This window comes from Ostrinia nubilalis, chromosome Z, assembly GCF_963855985.1.
Source record: "Ostrinia nubilalis chromosome Z, ilOstNubi1.1, whole genome shotgun sequence".
Lineage (NCBI taxonomy): Eukaryota > Metazoa > Arthropoda > Insecta > Lepidoptera > Crambidae > Ostrinia > Ostrinia nubilalis.
Genome location: NC_087119.1, coordinates 11,534,486 through 11,559,576, shown reverse-complemented (window position 1 = coordinate 11,559,576; position 25,091 = coordinate 11,534,486). Strand labels below are relative to the sequence as shown.

At 36.0% G+C, this 25,091-nt stretch overlaps 1 protein-coding gene and 1 long non-coding RNA gene across 2 annotated transcripts; one reads left to right on the top strand and one right to left on the bottom strand.

Moving 5' to 3' along the window:
• Window positions 1–2,404: 2,404 nt before the first annotated feature.
• LOC135086763 (GRB2-associated-binding protein 2) lies at window positions 2,405–24,334 on the bottom strand. Its single transcript, XM_063981552.1, has 11 exons — window positions 24,147–24,334; window positions 23,855–23,983; window positions 21,354–21,555; window positions 20,639–20,745; window positions 18,426–18,630; window positions 18,178–18,249; window positions 17,975–18,090; window positions 15,750–15,884; window positions 14,965–15,081; window positions 4,925–5,017; window positions 2,405–4,273 (listed from the first exon to the last, which is right to left on the bottom strand). The coding sequence occupies exons 1-11, from the start codon at window positions 24,213–24,215 to the stop codon at window positions 4,124–4,126; spliced, it is 1,395 nt and encodes a 464-aa protein (XP_063837622.1). The 5' UTR covers window positions 24,216–24,334; the 3' UTR covers window positions 2,405–4,123.
• Window positions 6,471–13,706, top strand: LOC135086773 (uncharacterized). Its single transcript, XR_010260597.1, has 3 exons — window positions 6,471–6,959; window positions 12,726–12,872; window positions 13,559–13,706. It is a non-coding gene; the product is annotated as an uncharacterized LOC135086773 (long non-coding RNA).
• Window positions 24,335–25,091: the final 757 nt, after the last annotated feature.

Sequence of the window (25,091 nt, the reverse complement as noted above, 5' to 3'; positions counted from 1 at the left end):
GTTCGTTTTCCATTTGAACTTCATGCAGTTCAATCCGGCATTTTGATTCTGTTTCTGCAATTTCGGAAATCCTAACTTTGCTTAAATCAATTAAGCCTTCTTTGTTTAACAGTTTCCTTTTTTTTTTGATTGCTGGTGCTTTAAAATTAGGTTTTGCTTTATTTTCTTTTGCCTCTACTTTTTTATTTTCTTTATCTTCCAATATGCCTCTAGTAGTACAAGCATGTGTATCTTCTATTTCTTCATCAAGTACCACCAATTCATATTGGATTTCTTCATTATTTATCAATTCCTGATCTTGCGTATTTTGAGTTGATTCCTCCTCTTGAATGTTAATTAATTCACTTTTATTTGAGTCCGAGTCAAATCTGTTAACATCGACTACAAATTCATTGGGCAACCAAGATGCTATATCATCAGCCCTATCGTCAGGCACTGATAATGGTGGACCACCGCCAGTTTTAATTTGAGCCTGCCTAGCAATGGTCTTGTCTTTCTTCGCACTGATTTTTATGAGGCTCCATTGCGATTTTAACTGGGTAATGGAGCGGTTCATACCAGCGCACATTGAATTAAACCTGAAAAAGAAATGACAGGATTTTGAATTACAGGTAAAGGCAAAATTTTATATTGAAGGCAGAAATCAAAAGATGTACCAACGTTGTTTGTAAATCAGCCCAAGCCGCAACCTTCCGTTTATTCGTGTTAGTGTCTGTATTTTTATTTTCGATTGCATTTACTCTTTCTTTCACCAACTCTTTCAGCAAATACTGAAAAGCAAACACTAGGCGTCAAACATAAATAAAACCATGCTACAAAAATTAGTAGGCACTTTATCAGGCTAAAAATAAGTACTACCTTATCTTCCTCCAACCAGTTTTCTGATCGTTGCCTTTTAGGCGGTCTGTTCTCCTTCGTCATGGACATAATTAGTATCCGATGTAACTAGCCGGGTCGTCGTAAGAGCTTATTGCAGAGTACAGGGTAAGAGGTACAGAATCCAGAACATACAATCCCAAGTTTTATAAAAGTTTGATAAAACTTGGGAGTTGATCGAAAAAACCGAAAACTTTATTAAATTTTCGTGCCAAATGTCAATGTCAGTAAGTAAAACGTCACAGCTGCCAATTTTTTGTTTTTTTTTTCTGCGATTTGTCTATGATTTTACATGGTCCATCAAGTTAAATCACCAAAAAAGCTGTTTTCGTTCATTCTTTTTGTATAGTCTGTGGAAAGAAAATATTAAACTCTGTTTTAGCTATCAAAGGTTTGTAAACGATTATGAATAACGTTTTTTATCAGAGGTTTATAAGAGTGTTTTAAGCCTATCAAACGTTTTAGCTAATGTAGGTTTTAAACCTATATTAGCATTTTATTATGAATAAGACCGTAAGTTTCAAACCGAACTAAAATTTAGAAAATCATAAAATAACAAAGTTAATATTAAGTTAATAATAAATAACCTAGAAAATCATAAGTGGATAGTCAGGTGGATGAGTAAATATTGAATTGATAAAATACGTGTTCCAGAGGCTAACCGTAAAAAATCATAGCAAATTAACGTAAGGCACATATTTCCGATTGTGGGGGGAATTTACATAGGCGTTCGTTGCATGCACCGCCGCGTGCGCTCTACGGGTATTTCTGTCTCTCCCTCTTTTAATTTTACTTTGTGTCTTTGCAAATAAATGTATATCTGATCAAAGCTTCGGTTTTTAGGAAATCATTTGGACGAGTCTTTGAATACCTACTTACGTCAATGACATGGCGTCACTTGAAATGGATAAGATGAAATGAAACGAAAATATAAAACAGTGAAGCAAAGAAAGGTTAGGCATTAAGCTAATAATAAATTAGATTAGTATTTATATTTTTGTTATTTTATATCACTGTACCGATTCATATGTCCATAGGTAATACATACCTCTGCCTACCTGTAAAATGAGTCAGTTCTTCAAGTATCTTGACGAAACGCTAATCAGCACAATATCAATCTTCTCTTGAAGAATTCAAGGCAAAAGCTTCCCTTGTTAACATCGTCACTTCATTAACCAAATCCCATCGAATTATTATAGCATCATCAGTCCTTCGAAATCAGTCAGTAAAAATACTTGCATTAAAAAAATTTACTGCAAAACCAGTGATTATGAGTGATAATCTCCTGGCGTCAACAAATGACAGATTTCCGATAAATTGTTGAAATCCTCTTTTTACTTAGGTCTCTTGATGAGATGTAAATTGTAATATTTGAGGTTGTAGCTTCGATTTATGAAAAAAAATTATAAAATTATACATGAATTGTTTTTTAAAATCTATAATGTGCTTTAAAAAAATCAAATTAATGTAAAGTTGTCCACACGCGGAAAAGAGAGGGTTGAGTGGTAGACATTAAAACTTACACTCGTCACTTAGTTAATATCGTCTTTAATAAAAACATATTGTCTGTGCATTTTACTATATACATTTATTTTTGTATGAAATAGATCTTATTTATGCTGCTTTTATTGGTGATTTTGCACTACTGAAGTAATGGCAAGCGGTTTTTCAAGTGGACTAAATTTTGGATCCCCATTGTTGGTTGACAATAAAATAATATGTTGGAAATTACAAATCTTTCAAAATATTACCTGGTGGTGCCATGTATTTACCTCTTTGCCAATATTACGCATGTCATGCGAGATTGCTTGCTGCAAACACCAATGGAAAGCTGTCATGAAAAGCCTTCAATATACATAGGAACAATACAAGATACGGTTACACATACTACCTACAGTTCTCATAAACACATTGAAATGTATGTAAATAATACTAAAATTAATACAGCATAACAACAACAATCTTACATAAGTATCGGAGACGGAACATCATTTGATATTAATATATAAAAAAAGGAGATAAATGTATTTAAAAATTGTGATAATTGAAAGATTGATAAATGAAATAATACTGAGTCTTCCATGTTCGATACTCAATTATCAAAACAAATTTAAATATAGTTCTCAGAGTAATGTGGTGTGGAACTGAAATAAGAATAATATGCAGCGAAAATAATATAAGTTTTACAGTCATGCAATACGTGGAATATGATTGGATACAAATACACTCGTCTTTTCTTGGACAGTTTCAGTTTCGATTGAATTTACTTAGGAATTGCAGAATACTCAAGTAACTATTCTACTTAACCCTTAGATGACAAGTCACACTCGAGGTTCAGTCGATTTTAGGAAGAATTAGAAAAACTTACACAATACATTGTGATGCCACTGTCCTTGGGTCGATTTCACCTCGAGTTTGGAGTCATCTGAGTGAATTTCATCAAAAACAATCAAGCTCAAATCGCTTGGTCCTAACGAGTCACTCCCAATCGAGTAACACTGTTACTCGTTAGGAAAAAAATCCCATCCAGTACTGCTACTGATCACACACATTAAGTACCTTTAAAATAAAGATAAAAGAGATTTCATTGTAAAGAAACAATGTAAAAATACATTAAAAATTTAAATAATTTAGTAATAAATCTTACAGTAAGAAAATTCAGGTTAACGAGTAAGGGTGTGACTGGATGGGGTTTTTTTTTCCAACGAGTACCTAACAGTGTTGCTCGTTTGGGTGTGACTGACTCGTTGGAAACAAGCCTCTCAAATCTGGAGGAAATTTTACCAAATTCGCGATAATACATTCAAATCAGTGCACAACTAAGTATCAACATAATATAAATGCGCATAATAATCAACAAAATATTAAAATAAATGCCTTTAGTTGATTAAAATAAAAAATACATTCATTTGCACGGTTTCTATATTCGACAATTATTAAGAAACGATAAAGATAGCAATTATTAAAAATGCGATTTAAAGTTAAGGTTATATTTAAATAACTACGTATGTGATGTGCAAGAGTTGTGATTTATAAGTAAGAGTAGTGAATAATTGCGTCTTTGTAATGTAATAAAATAAATTAATTAATTGTCTTGCATGATCAACGCAGTGCCCTAGAAATAAGCGAACTCTAAGGGTTAACGGAATATAGAAACCTTGCAAGGTAACATCGTCTGAGACGAGAAAATAAATCTGCAAGCTGTGCTTGACAACAGAAACAATTTTATAATAATTTACGTTATGGGTCAATAATTGTTTCTTGAGGCCTCTGCGTCCTGGCGCGTGATGTTGAAAGCTTCGGTCTTGAGGAAGTCCACGGTCTTATAGGCGGAGTCCGCGTCCGCAGCCGAGAACGACTTGCCATGGACTATTTCTACCTTCTTTGTGTCGTTCGGCTGGAATTTAAAAAAGGCACAATGAATTCGTATGAATATAATGCACTAAGAAATTGAGTCATTCAATAGAGGTGTTTATAGCATTCATCAAAGCCGATTTTTATAATAATAACCCACAGATCACCGAAACTAAAGGGAGATGTGACAAGGGGGCGGGGCCGGTGTCACAGCAATATGCCCAAAAACAAAACACATTGCTCGTGAAAGCAATGATGACAGCAGCGACGTCATAATGTAAACAATTTACATTGCTTACGTAATACTAAAGATTATTCGAACGTTGAGTACTGATACCGCAGTAGATAATGAGCACATATTTTGATTACTTTGTGTGTGAATTTCTAATGCGACACTGAGTATCGAACTCCGCGCATTAATTGTTATATCTATATGCCAAACAAAGTGATTCTTCTCCAGTATGGCAGTAAGTAAAGTGACAGAAATCAACAATGATTTCATAGTGATAACAAGCTAATTTAAATAAATCGATTAAAATTAATAAACATTTTGTTAAAACGCCACAAAGTTTACTTTTGTTTCTTTATTAATGCGTCTGTACATTTAAAATGCGACAGCACACTAAGGAATAAAAGTATTTTAGCTGCAAGAATTAATGATGTATCATAAAATGCTCAACTTATTGATTCTTACCTTGGCAGAATCAGATATAGGCAGAAGATCCAAATCCAGGTACTGGAGTACGTCAGATTTCATCTCTTCACGGGGTAAGAAACGCGTGAAAGTCTGAAAATAACAATATTTCTATGAAATAGACAAGTAAAAGTAAAAAAATATTGATATAGGTTGTTATTAAAATTTGGTAGCGATTAGAATCCCTTCTCAAACTAAATTCTAAATAAATAACTTGAAAAAATCGATTATTTAGAATTGATATTAAGTCAACCAGAACCTCATGGCATAAATTATATTTCGTCGCTCCATTCTTCAGATATAATATTACCTGGTAGTTCCCCTAGCCTACATGGCAACAACGCACTTAAATTTTTAGAGATAAGTCAAATTTTTTCGACAGACAACAGTAGTATTTTCGATTTTAGACTGGCAACACTAAGTAATAGTCTACCTTCACTCACTCACTCGCTCTGCTACCTCATTCCTTTAAAGTGCGTGGCAACGAACGGACGTTCTCTCTAAAGTGCTAAATAAGTATTATTGTAGGAAAAATAGTTAAAAAACAATTAGGTATGTCTAAACGCAGTGCCGAAGAAAAAATTGAAAAATATCTCAAAAAGATTGAGAAGTTGCAGAAGAAACGAAGGTTAACATGCCTTGCCGCATCGGATTCGGAACCAGAAAATAGTAAGTACCTACTATCCTACCCACATTTTTTTTTGTGTGTTAAAAAAGTGGTGAAATTAATTATTCAATTATATTAATCCAGTTCTATTATTAAAGAAAAAATACCGGGAGGTTGCCCGAGATGGTAACACGATGGTTAATATTATCTATAATAATAATTTAGGCCATACTTATGCCTGGAGGTTGACCGCGATGTTAACACAATGGCAAAAAACTAGTTTGTATCAATGATACGGGAATGATACCGGGAGGTTGTTCGCGATAACAACACGAAGGCTTAGCATCATCACGATAAACATATTCTAAAATTAGAATTATGTAAATAGTGATAAAATTAACCAAGTCATGTCTTGTCTACAGACGCTGACATCGTTAACCCCGAGGAAATCGAGGGGCATCCTCCAGAAGAAGACGATGCATCATCGGTCGAGGAGTTGGTGGATGTTTGCGCTCCTGAAGTACCTGCAGATATCCCCAACACCGAGGAAACCGTCGAACTGCCTAATGTAGCGGAACCAGCCTCTGCACCCAGCGCAGAAGAGCCACCCCCGATCACCCCAGAGTTAGATCCCAATATATTAGCGGCCCTAGGGGAAATCGTTGATGAATCCCCAGATTTTGGCGAAAAAATCCACGATAGCTTAGCTAAAATATGGACACCTTTGTTAAAAAAGGGTTTATTAAAAGAAAACCGCGATAAATTATTAAAGGATTACCTTATACCCGAAAATTGTCCCCTTCTAAAGTCACCGACTTTAAATCCCGAAATTATGGCTGCCATTCCCGAAACCGGGAGATTTCGAGACAAAAAAATTTGCTCTTTGCAAAATCAATTAGGAGTAGGCATTTCTGCCATTAATAGAGGCCTTAACACGTTGCTTACATCTGATAAAAAGATCGAAGCAATAAAATGTATCAGTGACGGTTGTCGCTTACTGTCAGATCTGCATCACCAACAAACCGAAACAAGGAAAAAATTCATCACCCCCTGCTTAGACAAAGGTTTCTTGCAATTGATTCAAGTCGCGGAACGCGACGACACCCTATATGGTAATAATTTATCCGAAAAAATCAAGGCTTCAAAAGCTATCACGACTCAGAGTCAACAAATAAAAAAGAATACGGTTACTCCTAAACCATCCGTAGCCCAAACTGTAACTCGGGCCAACAGCCAGGGAAACTGGCAGGGCCCTCCTCGTTTTTCGCAGAACAGGGGGGGGCGCGGAGGTTACAAGAGAACCAACCCACGGGGTCAACAAACCTCTACGCAGACATCTCAAGCGCAATCACAACCAAAACCTTATCAACAAACCAAGACTCGGGGGACGTCTCGGCAACCTCATCACCAGACGTAGGACCATCTCAGGTACATGCAGGAAGGCTTCAATATTTTTATAAACATTGGCTTAATATTACAAATAATAGTCAAATTCTTAACTGGATTAGATACGGTATTGACATTCCATTCGAAAAAGATTTTTGTCAAACCGATTTTGTTAGCCCTACTTTTAGTGCACAAGAAAAATGTGATATGGTACTCGCTATTCAAAAACTTTTAGACTTGGGTGCCGTATCCATATGTAAGCCCGATGTCGATCAGTACATCTCAAAGATATTCTTAGCACCGAAACCCAACGGCGATAAGCGGTTTATTCTAAACCTTAAATCTTTAAACCGATATATAACCAAATCACATTTTAAGATGGAAGACCATAGAACAGTTGCAAAATTAATTTCGAAAGATTGCTTTTTAGCTACAATCGACCTTAAAGAGGCATATTTATTAGTACCTGTAAATATGAGTTTCCGAAAATATTTACGTTTTCAGTTCGAAAATCCTAAATCAAATTTGACTACGTACGAATTTAACGCAATGCCCTATGGTCTTTGCATAGCACCTAGAATTTTTACTAAAATCATGAAAGAAATAGTAAAATTTCTTAGGAATCAAGGTTTTCAATCCGTCATCTACCTTGATGACATACTTTGTATCGGTTGCGATTATAATGAGTGTCTAAATAATGTAAAGAAGACCCTGCAATGGACAACACGCATAAGTTGTAATATTAAGTTAAATTATGACTTAATTTAAAGTTTAGATCACACACATTACACTAGTTTTTATTTCACCTCAATCCATCCAGTATTACCGAAGATAGAGCCTCGAGAAGTTTACGGACATTTTAAAATTTTCAAAAATTTCCAATATTCGCGCGTGACGTCACAACATGATTTTGCAGCCCCCGCACGTTAACCCATTTACCACTTTTTGTCTTTTTCCAACTAAAATAAAATTTTACCTAACTGACAACTGTTGTTAGTTGTCATCGTTCAATCACATTTCAAAATAGGCGCTAAAAAAGTAACCATTATTATGCCACCTATTGCCAATTTTGTGCACTATGAAGCCATTTTTACATTTATGCACTTAAATATAAATTTTCTGGAAAAATAACCAAGTTTGTGTCTCTGTGCTCAATAACGAGTAAATAGTCCAGTATTTGTTAATTTTACTTGGAAAGTTTTCCGGAATTTTTGAAAATTGGTGAATAAATAGATTTCGCTATGTTCTTTCCGAATTTTGTTATAGCCGCGCGCGCGCCCGCCTTATTGAAAAAAATCCGCCTTAAAAAGGTTTTTGACAACTAGGTACTTTTTTCATTTTATAATTTTTGGGACATAGACAAGCTAAGAAGCTTTGATAAATGTGATAAATTTCATGTAATGTAAGTTAAATAGATTTAGAGTTGTGAAACAGTCAAATTAATGTACCTGCTAAATTGCGAGTTATTTTTTCTTTGATCATGGCAGGACACGCTGCCGGGTGTCCTAAATATGCTGAAGTATAAAAAAATTCGCGTTGCTGAAGTATACATTTTTTTTGTCTTGTTTGTTTCTACATTACATAATTGTATCCTACTAATATTATAAATGCGAAAGTTTGGATGTCTGGAAGTTTAAAATAAAGTAAAGTAATGTTTATTTCTCACCAACATAACAGATAATATTATGATAACAAACAATCAGGAAAAACAAAAAGTAAGAATGTTGGTGGGTTGATACCTGAACTAGGAAGATTCCTGTGTCTCAGGTTTGTTACTCTTTCACGCAAAAAGTACTCAACGGATTTTGTTGAAACTGTACAATATTATTGTTTTGTTTGTAACCCAGATTAACATATAGGCTATAATTTATGCCGATCTGTGACACTAAATTTCACGCAGGTGAAGCCGCAGGCAAAAGCTAGTCGTGAAATAAATAGGAAAGTTTAAGGTTCTGAAACGTGGTCGCTTACTATGGGCCTCATAAGAAGGCTCAAGGTCACCCAAAGGGTGATGGAGCGGGCTATGCTCGGGGTTTCCCTGCGTGATCGAATAAGAAATGAGGAGATCCGCAGGAGAGCCAAAGTGACCGACATAGCTCGCAGAATTGCTAAAATCAAGTGGCAGTGGGCGGGACACATAGCTCGTAGAGACAGACAGAGTTGGGGCAGAAAATTTCTTGAGTGGCGACCACGGGCTGGAAGACATAGCGTGGGCAGGCCTCCTACTAGGTGGACCGACGATCTGCTAAAGGTCGCGGGAAGAACCTGAATGTGGGCAGCGCAGGACTGTTCATTATGAAAAACCTATGGAAAACCCAAAGGCCTCTCGCCTTTGTCCAGCAGTGAACGTCATTTGGCTGCAACGACGAAATAGGAAAGAATGTAACTATCAAAAATCTTCTCTAAGGCAGCATTTTTCCAATTTCGCAACGAGCGCGGCAATCACACTTAACTAACAGAGAGCATAGCGAAATCTATTTTAATCACCAATTTTCAAAACTCCCGGAACACTTTCCAGGTAACCACGTTAATTTGTACCAAACGACTGGACTATAATTAAATTGATATAAAAATTTGGGTACATCTTCTCAAAAACAAAAGAACTGGTGCTAAAAGGGTTAAGTGACGTTTTGACATTTGTAGAGGGCCTTGTAGAAGGGGAGGCTATGGTGCTGAATGTGGATTAACTCGAGTGTCATAGTAACTTATTAGACTGCTAAGCTTAATGATAAAAAGAAAAATATTTTATTCAATGTACATAGTCTGGTCATAAGTTCTGTCATATGATAATAACTTTTGAATTTTGAATGAAGGTTTCAAAAACATTTTTTACTGAATTAGAATTAAAAAGAAAAAATGTGCGATAGTTCGAATTTTATTGTATGTGTAGTGGACGCATAAAGAAGTCCGAACTGCAGTCGCTGCAGAAATTTTGTAATCTCTTCATGCCTATTTGTTATTTTTGTGAAAAAGTCGAAAAAGCTCAAGCAAGTCATATTGTTTTCAATGTGTATTGTAAAATAAGGCATAATTCAAAGTCATTCTTTGATTTTAAAGCGCGTCGTTGAGTTGACAGTAAGTTGGAGTGAAATTGGATATGTTACGGTCAAAGTGATAAATGTGAAAATTATGAATAATCGCCGGTTATTATGAATAATTACCGCATGATTTGGTGAATGTGATTAATATGAGGTCATTTATGTGTGTATAAAACTAAATAGGCGGCTTAGGGGTGGCCCAAGGGCCACCCCCGCCGCACCTTAACCTATTTTTCACTTTAAATCAAAACATTATGTTATAGGCATTATGGAAAAGTAATATTATGCAAGAAACATTCCAAACTCATTATGCCAAATTATAATAATATATGATATCAATACGTTCTAAAGTTTGGCTGTACACGAGCACGTACACAAGATGTTGTTCTCTTTTATGAAATTTGTTAGTACTATGGTTGAATTATTAAATAATCACTGTTAAATGTGATTAATTTATCACTTTCACCGCGACTGTCGGTAATTATTCATAATAACCGGTTATTATTAATACTTTTCAATTTATCACATTAACCGTAACAGATACATTTAGTTTATTACCTAACTGCGTCAGAAGGAGGGTTTTTTTTAAATATTATTCTTATAATAGCTGCTTTATCGGGGGTTTCAGGTGTACCTCACAAATTGGTGCAGAGGAATGGTGAAAATGTTATGACCATGTAAATAAAATTGAAAAAGATTTCATCAAGTAAGATGTAAGATAGAATAATTGAAATGGTGGAAGAACAATTTATAATAAATACCTCTTTATCTTGATCATCTATTGAAGAAAAGTGGAATCCTTGGAATCGTTTTCTAGTTCTGAATGAAGTGATTAGTTATAAGTATGATACATAATAAAATTAGTTACATAAAGTAATATACGATTTACTTATTTTTCAAGACATTTTCCTATTATTGTTACTGACGGGATTGCTACCATGTACCTTAGTTTTGATATTTCGGCACTGTTGCAAGCGCCATGGTCACGGAGTAACTGAAGAAATTAAAACCAGACATCGTTCAGATGTGCGTTCAAAAGACCTGAGATTTAAAAAAATCCCACGTTTTGTTTAAACAGTAAGCGAAAAAAAAGTGACTTGAAAATGGAATACAAAATGATAAGGTATGGTAAATGATAAGTCTTTATCAATGAAGAAGCAGAAGTTCAATTTCATGTGTCCTCCATCTAGGCTAGTTTCCATCGTCACTCAAAGTTTGGCTGCGGTCTCAAATTTGGGCTTAATTGAGGTATTTTTTGGGTGAGAGGCATAAGAACTAATGCCGTTTTATATCAAAAATTCATATTTAAAGGTAATCAACCAGGTACAAAGTATTTCCTTGTATGTTAGTCTGCCACTCTTTAGTAAGTCCCGAAATCCCCGCTTCGGCTCCCCTACTAACCATTCTAACCATTGTACACAGATAATATCTTACATGCAGCTTTTCATGTTACTACGTCACATTTTCAAAATCCGCGCGGAAAATCGCTCCTAGCGGAAGAGCGCACTTTGAGCTTGAATATTTCAGTCATTTTTAAAGATATCAAAAAAGTAAAAATACAGTATTCATTCTAATTTTTTGTAGTATTTTTTGGCATCTTCAACAAAAATTGTGCGCCATGTCCATTACTAACTGACCTCGGATTCATAATCAATACCGACAAAAGCTGTTTAGAACCTAAACAGAAATGTAAGTTCTTAGGCTTTTATTTTGATACCACAAACTTGACTATCTCACTGCCCGACGAAAAACGCAAAAAGATTGCACAATTAATACAAAGGTTTTCTAAACTGCCCACATGCACAATTAGGGAATTTTCTCAGCTTATAGGAGTACTAGTAGCAGCTTGTCCAGCAGTCAAGTACGGTTTTTTGTACACCAAAACATTAGAAAGACAAAAATATCTGATGTTAAATAATAATAATAACAATTACAATTCAAAAGTGAAACTTCCCGAGTGTATTTTGAAAGATCTGAACTGGTGGGACCAACAAGTTTTTAAATGTAAAAACGATTTAAATGTCACGAATTTTGAATTCGAAATCTTTACAGACGCATCTAAGACAGGTTGGGGGGCTTCCTGTAAAAATACTCGGGTGCATGGAGCATGGAAAACGAATGAAAGATCATTACATATAAATTACTTAGAGTTGTTAGCAATTTACTTGGCATTAAAAACCATTGCTCGAAACGTAACAAATTGTGCAATCTTATTGCGTATCGATAATACTACAGCTCTTAGCTATATTAACCGAATGGGAGGCATACAATTCCCCCATTTGAATGACCTATCCAGACAAATTTGGCAATGGTGCGAGAAGCGTAATATAACATTATTTGGTTCGTATATTAATACTAAAGATAATAAAGAGGCTGATATTGAATCTAGAAAACAAAACCCTGACACAGAATGGGGATTGACGGACGATGTGTTTGGAAAAATTGTTTTTAAACTTGGTAAACCCAATATTGATTTATTCGCTTCCCGCATCAATGCCAAATGCGAAACTTATGTTTCATGGTTTCCAGACCCTGATGCTTTATGTGTAGATGCATTTACCATTTCCTGGAAAGATTATTATTTCTACGCGTTTCCCCCTTTTCCCTTACTACTGAAGTGTTTACAGAAAATTATCCATGACCAAGCTGTAGGCATCTTAGTTTTCCCTAAGTGGCCATCACAGCCATGGTATCCGCTAATGAAACGCTTATTAGTTTCCGATATAATTTATTTTAAGCCAGATGAAAACTTTCTTCAATCCTGTTTCAGGAATACACCTCCATACCGACTGCATCATCATCTTACATTGGCTGCAGCGAAACTCTCCGGAAGGCGTTTTTAAACCGCAATATCCCACCAGAAGCCATAAATCTGATGTTAGCTTCACTCTCAAATAACACTAAAAAACAGTACAATGTAAGTTATAAAGCCTGGTGGCAGTTCTGTGAGAGTAGACATATAAACAGTTTTCAATCTTCTGTCCCTGAAGTTATATCTTTTTTGACCCAAGAATTTCATAAGGGCGCTAGCTATGGAACTATTAACAATCACAGATCTGCTCTCTCTTTGTTACTAGGAAATGACTTAGGTTCTAATGAGTGCATAAAGCGTCTTCTAAAAGGTGTCTTCAAGTCAAAGCCTCTGAAGCCCAAATACTCCCATACGTGGGATCCGCAATTAGTACTTACCTTAATAGCAAATTGGTATCCAAACAAAGAGATCACTCTTGAAAAACTAACAAAAAAGTTAGTGACTCTTCTAGCACTATGCACCGCTCAAAGAGTTCAAACCTTATCCTTAATTAAATTAGATAACATCAAAGTCCTATCTAATGGTATCACAATAAGTATCACAGATATAATTAAAACTTCAGCGCCTGGTCGTGACCAACCGCTTCTCTTTTTACCCTTTTTCGAAGAAAACTTAAAAATTTGTCCAGCTACAGTACTTCAAGACTATATTAGTTGTACAGAAAATATTAGAAACTCAAATAATTTGCTGCTATCTTTCAAAAAACCTCATAAACCGATTTCTCCCCAGACCATCAGTAGATGGTTAAAATCAGTATTATCCGAGAGTGGAATAGATGTTTCAATTTTCAGTGCGCACAGTACACGGCACGCATCAACCTCTACGGCCAGTGCCGCGGGTGTATGCATCGAAACTATTCGTAAAGCAGCTGGGTGGACCAATAATCATACTTTTGCAAAATTCTATCGATTAAATATAATTACAAAAAATGTATTTGCGGAATCAGTTTGTTTTCGCCCTTAAGTTATACTTTTGGTTATGCGAATGGTTATATTGTTATCATTAGATATTGATTACAATAACTATAGTCAATAATTATAGAAAGAAAAATTGTATTTTCTTTATTTTCATTTATAAAAATAAATAAAACCAACATGTTAATGTTATTAATGTTTTTTTATTGTGATATGCATTATACACCATTGTTTAGTCCTAACAAAATCATTTCTCTAAAGGTCTACCAGGTAATATTATATCTGAAGAATAGAGCGACGAAATATAATATGTGATCAAATGAACTTCAAAGTGAAGTTCGATCATTATTATATGAGTCGCTCCATTCGAAGATATAACAACCCAGCCCACCCTACCCAATTTAATGATTTTGTTAAGAACTTAATGCAATCTCTAAAATGAATGAGGTAGCAGAGCGAGTGAGTGAGTGAAGGTAGACTATTACTTAGTGTTGCCAGTCTAAAATCGAAAAAACTACTGTTGCCTGTCGAAAAAATTCGACTTATCTCTAAAAATTTAAGTGCGTCGTTGCCATGTAGGCTAGGGGAACTACCAGGTAATATTATATCTTCGAATGGAGCGACTCATATAATAATGATCGAACTTCACTTTGAAGTTCATTTGATCACATAAAATATTGGAAAAGTATGATTTTCATGTGGCAATGTTTATTGTCACCTGTCAAAGCAAATTGCGAGATCTGTCAACCGCTGCAGAAAGTGATATCTTCATGACCATTTGTTATTTTTGTGAAAAAGTCGAAAAAGCCACATCGACTTCGAGCGAGTTATATTGTTTTCATGTGTTTTGTAAAATAATGCGTAATTGAAACTCAATGAGTGCAAGAACTATAATTGCCTATTACCAAGTACTATACATACCGGAGCGGGCTACGCTCGGAGTTTCCCTGCGTGATCGAATCAGAAATGAGATCCGCAGGAGAACCAAAGTAACCGACGTAACTCGCAGAATTGCTAAAATCAAGTAGCAGTGGGCGGGGCACATAGCTCGTAGAGACGATGGCCGTTGGGGCTCTCTAGGAAACGTTCTCGAGTGGCGACCACGGGCTGGAAGACGTAGCATGGGCAGGCCTACTACTAGGTAAACCGACGATCTGGTAAAGGTCGCGGGAAGAGCCTGGATGCGGGCAGCGTAGGACCGTGCACTGTGGAAAACCTTGGGGGAGGCCTTTGTCCAGCAGTGGACGTCTTTTGGCTGAAACGTACGAACGAATGATACATACCGATGCGCTGTCGCCTTGCGTTGAATAGTTAGGGGATGCAGGGTTGGGTGCAGGCCGCGGCTTCAACGCGCGGTCCACCGCTGGTGGAAGGTTGGCCAAGTTGTAGTAATGTAGCGACTGCAACAAAAATACAGTTACCAATAGCGAATTGGACCAATCACGAATTGGACTAATCGCAAATTGGACCAATCGCGAATTGGACTAATCGCGAATTTGTATTTTTTTCATAATTTGAACCAATCGCGCCTAAACGTTAGTGTTATTGATCATAGCAATGGCCGATAGGGCAACAAGGTTCTAGAGTGGAGGCCGCGTACAAGGTGAACCGACATCGTAAAGGTAGCAGGAAGGAGCTGAACGCAGGCCGCTAGCAACCGGGCAACATGGGAAGCATTGCAACCAATATTTGTGATTATAAAATTAAATAATGATCTCACGTGTCCTCTTAAACAGATGGATATAGCGATTAATCACAATTTAACAGTTCAAAACTATAAAAATTGGCTCAAGCGTTACTACTTGTCGCTTGAAGAAGAGACACTGGATCCTTGTAAAGACACATTTTTGGGATAAATGAAAGAAAGTTTAGAACTAGGCTTTCCTTCCTAGCTGGTACCAATATTGGTGGAAGTGGTGATGCATAAGTTTGAAGTTAACCGTTCGACTATTGTGGTGAGCTCACTCGTGATACAAGCATATTTAGCTTAGTACGAGGGGCTAAAGGGAGTATTAGTAATTTATGTAATAACAAATTACTAATAATCTTTAAAAAAAAAAGTAAATACCTGCGGTATATGTATGTCCTCGTCGTCATCCCGCCAAGAACCGCCGACGGAATGGTTGGGCCGCACCGGCGACGTCGGAGGCGCGGCGCCGTGGGACATGCGCCGTGGCGATTGAAGCCGGGTCCCGGACGTCTGCTGCGGATCGAAATAATAATTGTAGGTTTAGGTTTCAAGATTACAAAAAAATCACTTACATAAAACTCAATTAAAACTACTTTACAATAATCTTAACTTACAGGTAATAAAATTAATTGTTTGAACTTTAAAAACAAGCTTTTATTCTGAAATGCAGTTGAACTAAAACGTATTATTTTTTTTGTTTTAGTACAACTGCATTTCAGAATAAAAGCTTGTTTTTAAAAAAGATTTTTTTATCATAATTTTATTTTGCACTTTTTAGTTGTTTCTCAATCTCATCCCTGGTCATCATTTAGCACCAAAGTGCTCGGGAAGACGAATCCATCGGACCTAAACTCGATGAGTTTCCGCCGTTTCGTTTAGGAGTTCTATGGCCACCTCCCGAATCCATTATCAGGACCCTGGACATCATCTAGCACTAAAGTGCTCGGGAAGACAAATCCATTCGACCCAAACTCGATGAGTTTCCGCCGTTTCGTTTAGGAGTTCTATGGCCACCTCCCGAATCCAATATCAGGACCCTGGACATCAACTAGCACTAAAGTGCTCGGAAAGACAAATCCATCGGACCCAAACTCGATGAGTTTCCGCCGTTTCGTTTAGGAGTTCTATGGTCACCTCCCGAATTCATTATCAGGACCCTAGACATCATCTAGCACTAAAGTGCTCGGAAAGACAAATCCAACGAATCCAAATTCGATGTGATTCCGCCGTTTCATTTAGGAGTTCCTATGGCCACCTCCTGACTCCATCATCAGACCAGCTCAATGGTACATCGCACTTACATAAGTATACCAAATTTCAGCTCAAACGGTTGGGGAGAACTGGTCTTAAATTCAGTTTCAAGATTTGTCCCACACTAACAAACAAGCGAAGTCAATATAAAGCTTGTAATAATAATAATAAAAGGCTTGTAATAAAAAGTTGTGATTTCGAATTATTGGGGAATGGTGTCAAATAGTCTATTCAGTGACCCATAAGATTGTGTGATTTCATCCTAACTCAATGACAAGAAGAAAAGTTGCATGTGGATCACAGCTATCATGAGGAATGAAACCTTATTTTAGTACAAATAAAAGGTATGCGCCGAGCACATATAATATTATTATGTGTGTGTATATGTTATACACGCACGCAATCGGCTGTAGAACAGACATAGTCCAATGGCATACTATAGTCTTTTTCACCTAAGATGATCCGTATGACGTTTCGAGTTTGAAAGATTTAGAGATGTCACATAACTAAACCTGAAGAACACTGAGAATTATTTTGTATAGGTGTTTTTAACAAAAAACATGTTTTTTTTAATTACAAATATTATTGTAACAATTTTTTATTGATAATATTCAAATTTCATGGTTTGTGTTAAAAAAAACGATTCCCTAAAGGTACCTACTGGTTCTGTTTCTTTAAATTAAAAACTATTAATTTATTTTCAATGCGTTTATTAAAGTCAATAATCGAAAAATATAGTTGATTTTTGTGATGTTTTTAATAAGTAAGTATTCACTGCAATCGATTAATAAACCGCGGAAATAATCGATTTTATTATACAAGAAATACCCCAGCACTAAATCTATTCCGTTTCACACATTGCGTACATAAAATAAAAAATATTTTTACATCGTATTTAATTAAAATATAATCAATAGACTCAGATTTTACTATATATTTCAAGACAAGTAGTTAATTTTTTTTTATTATATTGCTAATAAAATACAAATATTTTTTCCAAAATATTCTGCATATGTAGTATGCGTAATATGGATAACCTTGAAGTGTCATACGGATCATCTTACGTGAAAAAGACTATACATTACAGTGCGTGTAGGCTGGTAGGTGATACGTGTCACAGGACCGACAATAGTAGAATATACGATTTTTTCAACGACCATGAAACGCTGCTGGTCTATCAACTGACCATAATGTAATGCAAAAAAATGATTTGATTTGACCCCAAGAAATGAAAAAGTCAGTGGCAAACTGGTAGCGGCTGGTAGGTATAAAAAGCCGGAGCTCATTTGAAGGGAATTACTCCCAGCTGTGGTCTGACATGTACCGACTGAGATTATGCTATAGATACTTACGGGATCTTGAGGGTCCACTACTGGTTCCTGAATTTTAGGTGTAGGAGGAATTTCTTTTGTAAACATTTCTTTGCTTAAAGCAAACGTTTTCGGAGGACGAGGCGGCACTGGCGGTCCTAAAAGACGAATATTTAGTCAATAATTACCTAAATATAGTATTACCGTAATGTTATGCATCAAAATAATTATAAAACTGTAAATACCGTCTTCGTAACCTCCATTCTTTTCCCGATTTATTGAGAGTTTTGTGAAAGATTTTGCGACTGAGTAGTCACCTGAAAAAAAAACGCATGTAAGAAGAGGAATTGTAACAACATGGTATCGTTTTATTTTTATTCAATTTTAAAGTCAAATGACGGTAAAGGTGCAGTTTTATCACTTCATAACACATTTGAAAACCAAATTGAATGCAAAAAAAACGTCTCAAGATGAATATAAACAAGTTACTTACGTATGTTGGATTGACTAGCATTGAGTGACCGGCACTCCTCCTCACTCAGATTTGACTCGTTCTCTGACAGATCTGCGTTATGGAGCCGAATTTGGGGCTGACTAATGTACATCTGATTGTCGCGATTGTCGGCTACCCTCTCAAGCGGCGTCCTTGCACTTGTGACAATGTTCTTAGCATCGAAGGTAAAAGCTCTTTGCGAATCCTAGAACATGAATTATAAAGTACATTCATAAGCTGCACAATATGTGCATATTTGAAACGTAAAACTGCTTACGTAAGTGCTAAATGCGCGGCCACCCCTAAATTCATTCATCATTGACGCACTGTTTTCAATTTGTAACGATCAAAATACAGAAAAAATTCGTAAATGATATCCAGAACTCTAGAAGTTTCCATTTGTAAATTCAATTCTGTTTCAGAGAGGATTATGAGGTGTATTTGATACACCGAGAACCCACCTAGCTAATATATCTACCTTACAGCTTTTGCATTGCGTTTTTAAAACAAATGCTCAGGACTTGGAAAAACGCTAGGCGTATGACGTTGTGTCGCGCGGTGCGTGTAATGAAATCGTTAGGAAGAAGCATATCCTCGCTAGCTTAGGTTGATATATCAGCGATATACGCAGCAATTAATGCCGTGGTATTCGAAGAATAAGTATAGTTCTACCTTAATCTGCAAAAACCAAGAAGAAAAAGTCCGACTTTGGTGACCCAGGAGTAAAGAAGTAAATGTCTGGCTCCATCTTAATTTTTGGTAACACAAGAGCAAATTGCTAGGTTTTATTGAGAAGAAAATGTCTGGTACTATCTTAATCTGGTGACTCAAGAGCAAAATGCCAGGTTTTATCCAGAAGAAAATGGCTGGTCCTACCACAATATTCACCATACTCCTCCCAAGAGGAAAGTCTGTTTCTACCGCGAAAAAACCGTTCTATCTTAATTTGGTGACCCAAAAGGAAAGTCTGGTTCTACCTTAATCTGGTGACACCATGAAAAAAAATTTCTGGTATCGGCGGCCATTAACGAGTAATTTGTGAGATTCTTCCTCTCTTTCTTTCTTCTTACCCTTCTTCAAAGGGTCAATCCAGTAATCCAAGATGAAAACGTCATGTTCTTTCTTAATTTGGTGACCAAATGGAAAGTCGGGTTCTATTGAGTTGAAAACGTCTGGGTCTGTCTTAATCTGGTGACGCAAGACCGAAATGCCAGGCTTTATCGAGAAGTACTGGTTTACTTCTCGATAAAGCTTTATCGAAAAGTAGATCCAGAATCTATGTTAATTTGGTCACCCAAGAGGAAAAGGTCTGGTTCTAGCGAGAAGAAAACTTCTGGTTCTATCTTAATCTGCAAAAACCAAAAAGAAAAAGTCTAACTTTGGTGACCCAAGAGCAAAATGTCAGGTTCTATCGAGAAGACATCGTCTGGTTCTATCTTTATCTGGTGACCCAAGAGGGAAAAGGCTAATTCTATGGAGAAGAAACCATCTGGTTCCATCGAGAAGAGAACTTCTGGTTCTATCTTAATCCGGTGACCCAAAAGAAAAGAGTCTGGTTCAGTTCTATAGAAAAAAAAAGTATACTTAGTTCTAAGGTAGAATCCGATGACCCAAGAAGAAAATTTCTGGTTCTACGTCAATCTGGTGACCCAAAGGGAAAACATCTGGTTCTAACTTAATGCCCGTACCCAAGACTATTTCTGGTTCTATCTTAATCTGGTGACCGTGAAAAAACAGGTTGTCTTAATCCAGTAACCCAAGAAGAAATGCCTAATCTAATTTTATGGTTCTATTTAAATTCAGTTTATGAAAAAAAATTGCAAATGGATCTAATCTATTTTCTATTTCTTTTTTTAAGCAGGTACTAATCTGACTAAGAGCTATTACAAATAAAACAATTAGACCATAGTGTCTGATGAGAACAGATTGTTCTTGATTGATGGTTCCAACGGGAACCAAATTACAACATATTGCACTAAGCGTTAATGTCTGGGTTCTGTCCAGTCTGCATAGCTGTTGTAGAATACGGCAGCAATCTGCACTAATACGACCTCAAGTCGGAGTAACAGCACTGTATTTGTGTACATATTTATATAAACTTTTCTTTGCTAACAAAAAGCATGATTGTTTGATAAAAATCCAAATTTGAAATAAAAACCAGGTGTACTGTGCTTGGAACACTAATTTTGGATTATTATTAGTATAATATGTACCTGTGCTCGCACTCCAGTGATACATTCAGATATAGGGATGTAGGGCCCAGTGGAATCAGCTAGTTCATATTGTGCCGCTGGAGCACTCGTAATAGGTGGGTGTGTAACTGAAAACACATCATCATAAGTACTGAGTTCACATAATCAATAGTTTAATAATTATATTCATCATCAGCATTGAATGAAAACATGAGTCAGCATATTGCATAAAGTCACAATAATACAAAATACCAGGAGATAATAGCCATTCGCTATTGCCTAAGATAATTCGCTTTGCTAAACATTAGTGTTTGCATTAAGTGCACTTGCCAGAATTTGTATATTTTAAAGCCAAGCATCTTATAAAAATGTATGACTAGAATTGATAATTTAAACACAGCCTGTCAAATTATATTCATAAAAACCAAATTTCAAACCAGCAATTTTATAATTTATTGCACAAAACTGTAAGGTCTGTTCCAGAATCTGAATACTTGTGTGTACCATAATTAATTCTAACATTTGAAATCTTTCAGCAAATGTAAAATAGAAAATGGTTCTCTCGTGAATAGATTATGTTATTATCATTTAAATACTTTATGAAATCAACTCAGCAAATCTATAGGATAAAATACATTTACATAAACAGGTATTCTCCATAAATATAAACTGTGCCAGAAGCAAAGCAGGATCTATAAATATTAGAGGATAAAGTTAAATAATATAAAACATTTACCTATTTCCTCTGAAGTATCTTCAGTAGCCCGGAGGCCGCAGACCCGGCAGATAGCATCCACCCATCTCTCCATGTCTGTTTCACAATCGGCTTCCAGGTGATATGTCCGTGACTGGGTTTGTATGGTGAACACTGAACCGCGCAGCTTCGGATTTAATGCACTATTGCCACCCGTACGTTCCATATGCAAACCAGCATCAACCTCCAAAAATGTTAAAATGTTTATAGGTAACATAAAAGTAAAATGGTATCTAAACTGTGTGTAGTTCTCCTCAAAGTATAGGACTCTAAGATATTTTGTGCCTAATAACGAGTCACATCATCATCATCAAACTAGATTATTGCTAAGTCAGTTATAGTTGAACTGTTAAATTAAAATTTTGCATTGATGCAAGAAATTACTGCTGACAAAAATTAGTGAGAGGGGCAACGAAATTAAGTAACAGAGATCTAAGTTTAAGCTAAAAACTGTATAACAAAACTGCAAAGATTTAGTGCTCTGCATAATTAACAGGAAATATTGGACAAATAATTCTTTAAATGTTTGATGGGAAATTCCAATTGGCATAACAGTATTAATAAATAATGATAAAAGCTACAACTAAAGTCAAATATGTAATTAGCAGGAAAATAGACTAATACTCAACAGTATTACTTTAAGCTAGCACAACAATTCGATGTTTTCACCATAATTCTCATTGTTTAGTGCAAAATTACTATATTAATTGAATAGAACACAACATTTTCACATTATCACCACTATTCTTATTGAAGTTAAAGTTGAATAAATTGTTTTATTTGCAAACTAGCGTCCGCCCGCGACTTCGTACGCGTGGATCCCGTTTTACCCCTTCATCTATCTTACGCGGTTTAGATTTTTTCATACAAATGTTTTTTCCCGCTAACTCCCGTTCCCGTTGGAATTTCGCAATATCCTGTTGTAACTAAGCTTTAAGTTTACTAAGGGACCTGCATGCCAAATTTCAAGCGTCTAACTTAAGCGGTTTAGATTTTTCATACAAAAGGATTTTCCCGGTAATTCCTGTTCCTGTGGGAATTTCGGGAATTCCTTTCTTAGTGCACCTCTACGGTACCTAAGCTACGTCCCTTATAAATTTCAAGTGCCTACGTTTAGCCGTTTAGGCTGTGCGTGGGTATGTCAGTGAGTCAGTCATACAAAAGGAATTTACCGCTAATTCCAGTTCCCGTGGGAATTTTGCAATATCCTGTTGTAACTAAGCTTTAAGTTTACTAAGGTACCTGCATGCCAAATTTTAAGCGTCTAACTTACGCGATTTAGATTTTTTCATACAAATGTTTTTTCCCGCTAACTCCCGTTCCCGTGAGAATTTTGCAATATCCTGTTGTAACTAAGCTTTAAATTTACTAAGGTACCTGCATGCCAAATTTCAAGCGTCTATCTTACGTGGCTTAGATTTTTTCATACAAATGTTTTTTCTCGCTAATTCCCGTTCCCGTAGGAATTTTGCAATATCCTGTTATAGATAAGCTTAAAGTTTACTAAGGTACCTGCTTGCCAAATTTCAAGCGTCTAACTTAAGCGGTTTAGATTTTTCATACAAAAGGATTTTCCCGCTAATGCCCGTTCCTGTGGGAATTCCTAAGTATCCTATAACCTGCCCAGGAGTATGAAGAATAATTGTACCAAGTTTCGTTAAAATCCGTCGAGTAGTTTTTGTTTCTATAAGGAACATACAGACAGACAGACAGACAGACAGACAGACAGACAGACAAAAATTTTACTGATTGCATTTTTGGCATCAGTATCGATCACTAATCACCCCCTGATAGTTATTTTGAAAATATATTTCATGTACAGAATTGACCTCTCTACAGATTTATTATAAGTATAGAAGATGTGTAATCAGTTAGTGAAGTGTTGAGAGAATAGGGGAGAGATCCTACCTCTTTCCCTGTCGGGCACAGACTGTTCAGTTTCACCTTGATCCCTACAATTTCTAATGGGATGTGTTATATTTTATTGGTCAATGAGAAAGATGTTGTGATAGGTTTGTATCTACACCTTTATAGGCATGACAAGGAGGGATGTACTGCAGTATTGTCAAACACATTTTCAGTTTATTATGTTGGTATTTTGTATTGAATTTTTGTGATTGTGATTATGTTTATGGAGTAAAATGTACTTACTTTTGAATGTGTTTATGAAAGTTATACACCAATAAGTTATAGGAGAGGTAATTGTTGTGAAAACATGACATTTAAAAAAAGATTACCCAAGAGCTTATATTTACCTTATCAGTTAGGCAAAATATACTAATTAGTATGAATAAACATCTTGATTTCGTTAAAAAAACAACTAATTGGAGAATTTGAACATTACTAACTAATGTAATGACAATAATGGTGATTAGGAGGTACCTACCTACTTTGAATAAATATGTTTTGATTTTGTGTTTTGAGTGTTTTGTTCCAATGTAATTCGTGTTTGAGAGAGTAAAAGTAACAAATAGTTGACATACTTGTTCACACAAATCTAAGTTGATGGTGCCCTTGAGCCGCCTGCAATTCCGGTCCGCATAGTAATCTAAGAAGTACTGCCCTGGGAGCTCCCCAGACTGCCGCAAAGCAAACCACCTTCTCCGCCATTTCTGCTCGGTATGAAATTATGCACATTTTAATGTAAGTACCCACAAATACTGAAAATCAGCTTGAATAATGATTAAGTTACCAAAACAATTTCAGGCCAGACTACAAAAAGCTTGCACACAATCTGTCAACAAAGGTGAGTGTTCAATGGAATGTTTCACTTACCGTTCTCCATATGCGCTTGGAGGGTGGCGATTTGGTCAGCCAGCCCTCAAAAACAATATTTTTCGACATTAACGATTAAGTTTAATGCTTATCTCAGTGTTATGAGTCACAAATTATAGATTTATCCTGCCGTAATTCATGATCACCATAGACATTTTTTAACATTGAGTTTTAACATGCACCACAGAAAGACTGTCACTAGTGATGTGATCTAGCATTGCTCGTCGTGCCGTTGATACAGTCGATAACCTTAATCGATTATAAATTAATAATTGCCTGACCAGGAACATAAAAACCCAAGAGAATGTCTCCAACTTCCTCATTGGCCCTAGAGCAATTCCAAGTATACCATCAATAAAAGCCTAATTAGAGTCATCAAACCTCTCAGTCATTCAATTAGAGCCATTAGAACTTCATAACTATGAGTTGTTTTCTATGTGTAAGCTGAGGACACGTGTCTCCAGCTGACACATCTGTATCTTCGTAAATATTTATGCTACGATAATGTATTATACCTTAAAAATTACAGTCGAATCCAAATAGTAGGCTTTCTACTTTTCAAGACTTTAGCTCAAATACTGTTAAAACCACGATCAAAAAACTATGTGCGAGCTGGAGTACCGTGTCTCCAGCTTACACAACTGTATCTTCGTAAATATTTAAGCTACATCAATGTTTTATATCTCATAAATTAAAGTCGAATAAAAAAACCCGACTTCAAATCTTTCAAAGCTTTATTTCGAACCGTTTTCGAACTACGAACCGATACGTATGTGTAAGCTGGTGACACGTAACACACGGTGGATTATTAAAACCGTATAAGTTAGAGTTGCGTTTTAAAGATCAAATAATTCGTTATAATTAAAGTACACACGAGACATAATTTCAAATCTCTAGGCCTCTTAGTTTCAGAATTAAAAGCCAAAAACTATTTTCCCGCCAAAT